Source organism: Patella vulgata, chromosome 7 (assembly GCF_932274485.2).
Source record: "Patella vulgata chromosome 7, xgPatVulg1.2, whole genome shotgun sequence".
NCBI classification, from domain to species: Eukaryota; Metazoa; Mollusca; class Gastropoda; family Patellidae; genus Patella; species Patella vulgata.
In genome coordinates this window covers 9,557,520-9,567,373 of record NC_065885.2, presented here as the reverse complement: position 1 = coordinate 9,567,373, position 9,854 = coordinate 9,557,520, and the positions used below count along the sequence as shown (strand labels likewise).

The window sequence follows — 9,854 nt, the reverse complement described above, 5'->3', positions numbered from 1 at the left end:
TGTTGTGAGTCTGATAAAGATGTGGGGGAAACCGTATGAAAATAAACAGAAGTTTAGTAGAGAAGGTTGAAGTGAGTTGTTATCGCATCTGATAGAAATAAGATTCAAATATAGAAAAATGATAGACAGTATCGCTTAACACTATCACGATACGACTATTCGTTATCCCATGATACATCTACTGGTACTCAAGTGCTTTAGTGCTGGTTGTTTATTATACACAAGACTCCCTCTCTACGATAAACCTAACATTGGTAATAATGAACTCAGTACAAAATCATTTAAAGTCTTAGCCGTAGATTAAATATATAAACTTTTTAGTTATCGCATAGAGAGCAATTTTATCGAGATTAGTCGTGGAGTTAAACAAGGTGCCTCTCTATCGCCTGTACTCTTCATGATTTCTATAAATGACATTGACTATACCGTAGTTCGTTCAGTTAGTTTTAATTAAATTACGCAAAAGTTTATAGTGAATTATTTAAAATTAGGTTTCTCTTAAGAAAAAACCCATCGAAAGTTAAAAATTGCTTAATTTTTAATTAGACAGTTTTATGCGGTGCATAAATGGTATATTCGCTGTAGTTGTAAAAGTACAAAATTCGCCAAAGGGTGTATTGTGAAATCCATAGATTTCCTTTAATAAATGATTGTTGTTATAACAGGCCAATTAACTGTGTCAAGAGACACTTTATCCAATTTTTAACAAAACTCGCTCTCTACGATAAACCTAACGTTGGTAATAATGAACTCAGTACAAAATCATTTAAAGTCCCAACCGTAGATTAAATATATAAATTTTATAGTTATCGCATAGAGAGCAATTTTATCGAAATTAATCGAGGAGTTAAACAAGGTGCCCCTCTATCGCCTGTACTCTTCATGATTTCTTTATATGACATTGACTATACCGTAGTTCGTTCAGTTAATTTTAATTGAATTACGCAAACGTTTATAGAGAATTATTGAAAATTTAGATTCGCTTAAGAAACAACTCTATCTAAGGTAAAAAAAAACTACTTAATTTATTAATTAGACAGTTTTATGCGGTGTATAAATGGTATATTCATGGTATATTCGCTGTAGTTGTAAAAGTACAAAATTCACCAAAGGGTGTATTGTAAATTCTATAGATTTTCTTTAATAAATGATTGTTGTTATAACAGGCCAATTAACTGTGTCAAGAGACACTTTGTCCAATTTTTAACAAGACTCGCTCTCTACGATAAACCTAACGTTGGTAATAATGAACTCAGTACAAAATCATTTAAAGTCCCAACCGTAGATTAAATATATAAATTTTATAGTTATCGCATAGAGAGCAATTTTATCGAAAATAATCGGGGAGTTAAACAAGGTGCCCCTTTGTCGTCTGTACTTTTCATGATCTCTATAAATGACATTGACTATATCGTACTTCGTTCAGTTTGTTTTAATTGAATTACTCAAACGTTTATAGTGAATTATTGAAATTGAGATTTGCTTAAAAAAAAACTCTTCGAAAGTTAAGCATCGTTAAATTTATTAATTAGACATATTTTATGCTTTGTACAAATGGTGTATTTACTTCCGCCGCGTAGTTGTATAAGTACATAATTCGTAAAAGGGGCGTAGAGTGATATCTATTTTATCAAATGAAAGCAGAATATATACTTCTCAAAATATAGTTAGTGTTTTCAACTAAAATCGTCTATTCATGACTTAAAATGATTAGTGTCTGTTCTCAAGCGGAGCGAATTGTAGACAGGTAGCCTAAGTTTAGTATGTGGTACTTACTAACCAAGAGAGAGAGAAATTGGGTTTAACGTCCACTCGACACAAACTAGGTCATTTCGGGACTAACACATGGTTCAATTTTATTTCAATAATTCGCTTGCGCGTAGGGGTCTTTAGCAGTGGGAGGAAACTCACGAGGTTGGACAGGCGAACCTACTCCTTGGCACTTCCATCGGGGATTCGAAACCATGCCAGTTGACTCACTGACAGATGTTATGACTGTTATGATACAGCGCGCACGCGCTAACCATTCGGCCATACCCCCCCTCCCCCCCCACTAACCAAAAAGTCCCAGATTCAATCCAGGTGTTGATTGAGAAAGTTCACTAGGATTTCCCGCCGTTTTTCCAGCCATTTTGATTTTTGTCAGTGTTGTTGGGAGTAAAATTCTGACTGCATATGATTAATTCAGCTAAGGGTATCTTTTGTACACACCCTAAAATCTTTTATACATAATTCATGAGGAGATGTATATATTGACTAATAAAATATAAAAAAAGACATATTTTCTTCTTTGGGTTTTTATTCAACATAACAACACTTGAAACTCTCAGATTCTGACAAGTAAAAACATTCAGAGGCATCAAATTTACAAACAAAGACTAGTTCTCTTTAAATCTTAACATAACACAAAATAAATCAGCACATTTCTTAACATGATTTTCTAAATCTTTGTTAAAAGATACATAATGAAAGAGCTAAATCTGCCTTTTGCAGGCCTTTCTTTTGGCCGCTTCCGTCTTAATTAGCCCAGTTCGGAGCAGAACAGTAGGATGTTAAACCCCATTTCATTTCATTTCTTTTGGCCTCAAATGTTATATGAATTATTAATTTGGCGTTTATTCATATGACAATCTCATAATCAACTCTCTACACCATTGGATGGTCGTGATTTTTAATGGATTGAAACATGATGGCCATTTAATAATTTAATTTAAAAATAGTGATTTGAGACTTGGTCTCGATTGTCAAGTGCCGTTGGTACGATAAAAAACAATCCATGCTACACCTTGTTAAAATTTCAAAAACATAATTTCTTCAGAATAATATAATTTGAATGAAATTTCCAATATATTAATTTTCCATTATCTATTATTGAACTATTATAGCAAAAAAAACGGCCAGCTATTTATCTAAATCTTACATAATGCATCTTTAACACAACACAAAATAAATCAGTTAATTTTTTCAGCATGATTTTCAAAAGCTTTGTTGATTAAGTGTACCAACACTGCAGCTATTTCTTTGATTTCAAGAAATAACTGACATCTGGTATCATCGTCCGGATCCCCACCACCCAATCGGACAACAGTGAGAAGATCTGATATGTTAAATGTTTTTTTCAAATATACATTTGTTTTATTATAATTCTCAATAATAAAGTGTGTAAATTATATCTAAAAAAGGCTTAAAACTTCATTACTCATAAATCTTCCAACCATTTTAAGAATCTGAACACAGAAAATTGTAAAAATAGAAATGCTTCAAATCAAGAGAAGTATTTCTTTGAGGAAACTGAAAGTTGATCGTCTTTTGCATTTTTTCGACCAATATCTAATTCACCGTAAAATGCATACAAATTAATTATTTAATATTTTGTTTAAAAAAAACAAAACAAAATATCAACGCCAGATAATTCCTCTGCTTGGATTCAATCAGATTAAGAAGAGATCCATCAAAAGATTATGTAGAGTGGGCTTCTTTATATCGTCAGTAGAGAATGCAAATGTTCGGAAATTTTCAATTCATCTGGCCCCGAGTTCACAAAGGCATTCTCAGACTTAAGTTTAGAATTTACTCAGCTTTCATTCACTGTTTATGAGAAATATCTTTGATCCAGAAACACAAAACGTTTTTTATTGATGTATTTGATACATTAAAACAACAAAAGTTTTATAAAAGGTAATAATTTAGTTAAAATAAGGCGAACAATTTTGAATAAATTCTAAATTCTGTGCCAGATCTTTATGAATACTGAACAGAGCTGAACCATTTTTCGACTGACGTTCCTGCTTAGAGAATATTCACAATATTGAAGTCGACAAGGGATTAAAAATCCTTCAAATGATGTTCAGAGACATACTCTCTAATAAAAAAGTACATAATTAGAATCTTTACATCACAGAACACATCTGAAATTTTTCTGTCTGAACTGCACTTAAAAAAATCTTTTTACTTTTGTGATTATTTTTGTATGTTAGTTTACAAATATCAGAGGAACCCATATTAGGAGCACGGACACCAGGTTTGGAATTACTAATGTGCATCAGGTATATGATAAGAAAATAATATATTGTATCATGATTTAGGTTTTAAACAATGTATTTTATCTGAACAACAAAGATTTATCAAATATATATAAAATCTGTAACATAGTTTTATTATTTAACAATGTCATGTAAAGCTCGTTATATAGAATTCCTGATATAATAATAGGATGAGCATGCTCCAGATCAAACTGATTATAATACAGATCTATATTTCATTTCCGTTTTATTTTTATACTTTCGATGGCCTACACTACATGAAGATCTGATAAGTTATAGTTGGAGTTAACATAAGGGGTCAAACGAGCGGCTTTTGACCCTATCATGTCAGACATTGATTAATCAATCAGCGCTGACGTTTCTAGTGATTTCGTGCATCAAAAGGCCAACAACTCGCTAATCCCTCACTTTCATCAAAATGCTGGTAATATAACAACCCTTCCCGATCCTAGTGTAGGAAAGACAAGTAAAACGAAATTTTGAACTATAAAAAATGAAACGAAATAGATTCTGTGTTTTAATCAGGTTGGCTCCAGTTCGCCCAAATAGAATTCATGATACAATAATAGGATGAGAATGCTCCAGTTCCCCCCCCCCCCAATATTTTTTTCTTTTCCGAAAACTTAAATTAATCATTTGTGAGGCAAAACTAGAGAACTTAGTATATCTATAATAGCTAATGGTCAAAATATTTGCAGCCCCACCCCCAACCCCTGTTGTCCTGTATGCCGATGTGTCAATATATTAAAAATATATATTTCAAAGAAATCTTCAAAAAACATGAATCCTTTCATTTAAAAACATTGACGTAAGTTTTAAATTCAACAGAATACATGAAAATAATATCATTTATAATATTATATTTTCATCTATCAATTAATTGAAGAGTTCATCACAATAAAATGTCTTGAGTTACCCAGGTCGCTTCTTAACAAAGGGAAGTTACTCCAGTAACTTAGTTACCATTGTCGAATTCCAATGGCTCCACAATAGAAAAGCCACCTTTTGCAGTATTAAAATGGGGAGAGTCTAGTGTCTACCCGGTTGGGTATAGTGAAGATTCCCCATTGCTCTTCTTAACAAAGGGAAGTTACTCCAGTAACTTAGTTACCATTGTCGAATTCCAATGGTTCCACAATAGAAAAGCCACTTTTTGTGGTATTAATATGGGGAGAGTCTATTGCAGGGTGTGCACAACTCAGAACATTTAAAATTCCAGGAGTTTTCCAGGAGTTATTTACCAGATTCCAGGAGTCCCTGTAGAGAATTCCACTGAAGAAGAGTCCATTTACCGCGACAAACTCCTGAACTTTTGAAGAGAATTTCGATGACTACGTTCAGTTTTATATCTTAAAATATATAGCGAAAAAATAAATGTTAATTTTCCATGAGTTTCAAGGAGTAACCTTGTTTTTTCAGGATTTACCAGTACTGGAAATCACATTTTCATTTTTCCAGGATTTTCAAGGAGGGTGTGAACCTTGTATTGTCTGTCTGGTTGGATAAGTCAATTGCGTACGGAAAATTCATCTATCGTAAATTCCGATAATGCGATAACCCTAACCAAGGAAGGATACTACCAAAAGTCTGTTTTACAAGGCATCCACAAGACATTCTGTTTTACTAACCACGTGGATCAGATATCTATAAAGATTGCACACTAACATCTGATTGATCAATATGTCCTTGGAACAGTTCGGAACTTTACACCATCCATATGGAAGGAATAGTCAAAATGTACTTATATCAGGTAATGAATGTATCATTGGGAAACTTGAAGACAGATTTTATATTTGTATGTTTTGATTGTTGTATATATTGTTAAATTTGAAGTCTATATCCGTGATAATTGATGTAATAAATTAGCAGGTAAAATGGCTTCTAACTTCTCTAGTATATAACTCAGTGGTAGATATAACCAACTCAACATCTAAAATTAAAAATATAAGCAAAATTAATTATATAAAATGAAATGAAATGAAATGGGGTTTGACATCCTACTGTTCTGCTCCTATGTGGGCTAATGAAGGCAGCATACTAAATACAGTGTGCTATGAGGGAAATTTTGCCAGGGCAGCAGCACTATCGCCTACTCTTATATCGAATTCCAACTGCCAAAGGATCTTTTACGTGCATTCCAATGTATACACGGGACCTACGTTTTCCGTATCATCCGAAGGACTAGACAGCTGTCCTTGTCAGGCCCTCCGTCCTGCATCACTGACAAGGGGGAACCACGCCAGAAAATCTGGATGAACTTTCTCGGCCGATGCAGGGTTCGAACAAAATTAATTACATAATTCTCAAGACTTTTATATACAAAAACTTAAATCTCTTTAACTTTAAATCAATTGCAGTGGCCGGCGCAAGATATTTGGTGGGGTGGTTGTGTGACAATTGGTGCCTGACAATTTGATGAAGAGTGGATAATCTGCACGGTGTATGTCCGTTTTGATTAGGCCGCCGGTTGCAATCTGTTTCAAAGAGGTATTGCAAAAGCCTTCTTATACCTATGTAAAGGATGACTGACCTTTATAAGTTCAAGTATGCCTTCTACATGTGATGTCACATCACACATCATCAGGGACGGATTGGGCCATCGTGGGGACAAAAAATGAAAAAAATAATTTTGTCTAAAAAAACATTTTCTGCTGAACATTATGGTGGGGGGGGGGGGGTAATGGACCGGACATGAAGCGATAATGATCATGTTGTATGTGGCCGGTGGCTTTAACAGGCCGCCACGCCATCACTGGAGTCTGGAATGGGCTGGTATAATAGACTTTATGGGCTGGGTGTGCTGGGGATTCCGAATTTCATCCGAAAATTTCATCGGATTCACCCGACACTGTCGCTCGCAAATTTACTAATTATTAAGTCACCTGCACCCTCTTTTTGGGGATACGCCAGAAACGTCTGCCGGTGGTTTGTAACTCCCCAAAAAATTCAATTTTAAGGTCTCAGCAAGATTTGATGATAGCTGGTCTGCTGGCTGAATTTGAGCGCGATACTATTTCCTGAGGCTGGTGTTAAACATTCCTTGACATTTATTTTATTAACTCGTTACTTTCAGAGATGCCACCAAATCGCATATTTGGGGTTCTTTTTTCAAAATTTTCGAGGGGAGAGCCCTCGGCCAATGCAGGGATCGAACACCCGACCTCCATGCTAGCGGGCCACCGTGGCTCCCTAACATTGATGACAACTTACCGTTCTGACTACAACACCCATTGGTTCAGGATATTGATGTGTTAATAACGCAAGGAGAGCAGTAAATGAACACAGACCAGCAGTAAATAAGATGAAAAATGGTAATTCTTTCTTTGGGTAAACAGAGACTTCATGAAATGCTGGAATAGATTAAACAAAGGTATTCAAGACACAACCTATCCAAATAATAATTAAATATACAATTTCAAACCATACATGAGAGAAAGAGAGAGAGAGAGAGAGAGAGAGAGAGAGAGAGAAATGGGGTTTAACGTCTACTCGACACAAACTAAGTCATTTCGGGACTAACATATGGTTCAATTCTATTTCAATAATTCGCTTGCACGTAGGGGTCTTTAGCAGAGGGAGTAAACCTGAGGACACAGAGAAAACCTACGAGGTTGAACAGACGACCATACTCCTTGTGACATACAACCAAGGAATCAAAACCACGCCAGTTAACTCAAATGACAAATGTTATGATTCAACGCACACGCGATAACCATTCGGCTATCAGTTTATATACATTCATAATACATTATCATCATCTTCAATTGTTGCTTCAGGAACATGCATTATTATATGTGTTGCGGCCCATTTATGTCAATTTCTAGGTTCCAAAGATTAGAGATTGAGCTCCTTTAAAGTTAAATATTAATTGTGCGGAAGTATATGGTATATGTAATACTTACTGGGTAATAATTCTCTATCAGTAGCTTCTGTACACGTTGGATAAGGATAAAACAAATGACCTTTCTCTAATGGGTATGGAATCATTCTAAATGCTAAAATATATAACAGTTGATGATAGCACTTAGAAAAACACTTATTCTTACAGAGAAATGAAATGAAATGGGGTTTAACGTCCTACTGTTCTGCTCCTATGCTGGGCTAATGAAGACGGGCATACGCCATACAGTGTGCTATGAGGGAAATTTTGCCCGGGCAGCGGCACTATCGCCTGCTCATATATCGATTTCCAACTGCCAAGTGATCTTTTACGTGCATTCCAATGTATACACGGGACCTCGGTTATTCATCTCATCCGAAGGACTAGACAGCTGTCCTTGTCAGGCCCTCCATTCTGCATCACTGACAAGGATGACTTCACCGAGTTGAGTCCCAAGACCATGAGTCTGAGTTGAGTCCCAAGACCATGAGTCTGAGTTGAGTTCCAAGACCATGAGTCTGAGTTGAGTTCCAAGACCATGAGTCTGAGTTGAGTCCCAAGACCATGAGTCGAGTCGGGTCCCAAGACTATGAGTCTGAGAATAGTCCCAAGACCATGAGTCGCGTCGGGTCCCAAGTCTTCACAAAGCCTGAGTCCCATTTGCATCGCCAGTTCATGGCAAATAAGGCAAGTTAGAGTTATGCCTCCTCAGCGCAACTCGATTTCTGAGCTTTTTCAATTCGCGAGTCGTCACGACCGCTGAGTCTGAGTCCTTGATGCGACTTAATTTGGACTCCAGTCTGAGTCACGGGAGAAATGGGGTTTAACGTCCACTCGACACAAACTATGTCATTTCGGGACTAACATATGGTTTAATTTTATTTCAATAATTCGCTTGTGCGTAGGGGGCTTTAGCAGTAGGAGGAAACCGGAGGACCTGGAGAAAACCCACAAGGTTCCCACCCCTGGACTTCACGTCTGTATTTAAAGATAAACCAAACTTACTTCCTTCCCATGTACAGTGTAATAAGTTGAGTGCACCCTCCACTCGCTTCCAATGATTAATATGAAAAAATGCATATGCCAGGGCCTCACTGTCGCCTCGTTTTAATACATGTTCTGGCGGTAATATAAGACTCTTCATTTCTAATAAGTACTGAAATATATGAAATAAATTCAATATTATTATACTGTAATGAAATCAAGCATTATTAACCCTGTTGCATTTGCATTTTTCAAAAAATGTAAATTTTTTTACTCAACTTAATAATGCTAGTACCGAAATTGATTAATTAACTTTGAATTAAAGACTCCATGCATGATTTTAGTGCTATAAAATGCCTTGCAAAGTACAATATTCTGAAAGTTGAATTTTTAAAATGAATATCAATCCAAAAATGATTCATTCCCTTCAGTATTTATGAAAAGAAAATTATATAGATCTATGTAACAAGACAGACACCATCTCTATTTGCTATGAATCAAATTGATGGGCCTGTTTCAAATTATCTTCAGACCCGACTCTGTTGTTTACGTACCTTTGGTACATGTGGATTAAATTCTACAGCTCTATGTATAGCTTCTACAGCAGTCATCTCAGCCGTACTTAAACCTCTTTTACTGGCTATATCAGGAGAAAATCTGAAGTCAAAATATAATTTGATATATTATGTATTCATAAAAATATCCTCAAAATGATTTGAGAAACCCAAAAAATTGACTTGTCTTAATGCTAAAATACAACAAAAGTTGTTGCCTTTGAAGTTCACAACTAAATGGCTCAGTGCCTTAAGTGCTGGCTCATTAATCAAGAGTTCTCTGTATTTGCCTAAAGAGTTTCTCAGGATTTTCCACCAGGGTTTCGCTGGTCCAGAGAGAGAAATGGGGTTTAACGTCCACTCGACACAAACTAGGTCATTTCGGGACTAACA

The 9,854-nt window shown here is 35.6% G+C and overlaps 1 protein-coding gene across 1 annotated transcript in view; it reads right to left on the bottom strand.

The window, feature by feature from the left end:
• Positions 1–2,281: 2,281 nt before the first annotated feature.
• Positions 2,282–9,854, bottom strand: part of LOC126828865 (suppressor of tumorigenicity 7 protein homolog) — a 65,623-nt gene continuing 58,050 nt past the window's right edge. Inside the window, exons 11-15 of the mRNA XM_050558941.1 lie at positions 9,462–9,564; positions 8,929–9,079; positions 7,946–8,038; positions 7,254–7,393; positions 2,282–5,973 (exon numbers count right to left, since the gene is read on the bottom strand). Coding sequence (XP_050414898.1) covers positions 5,878–5,973; positions 7,254–7,393; positions 7,946–8,038; positions 8,929–9,079; positions 9,462–9,564 — 583 coding nt within the window. The 3' untranslated portion in view covers positions 2,282–5,877. The remainder of the gene's footprint in view (positions 5,974–7,253; positions 7,394–7,945; positions 8,039–8,928; positions 9,080–9,461; positions 9,565–9,854) is intronic.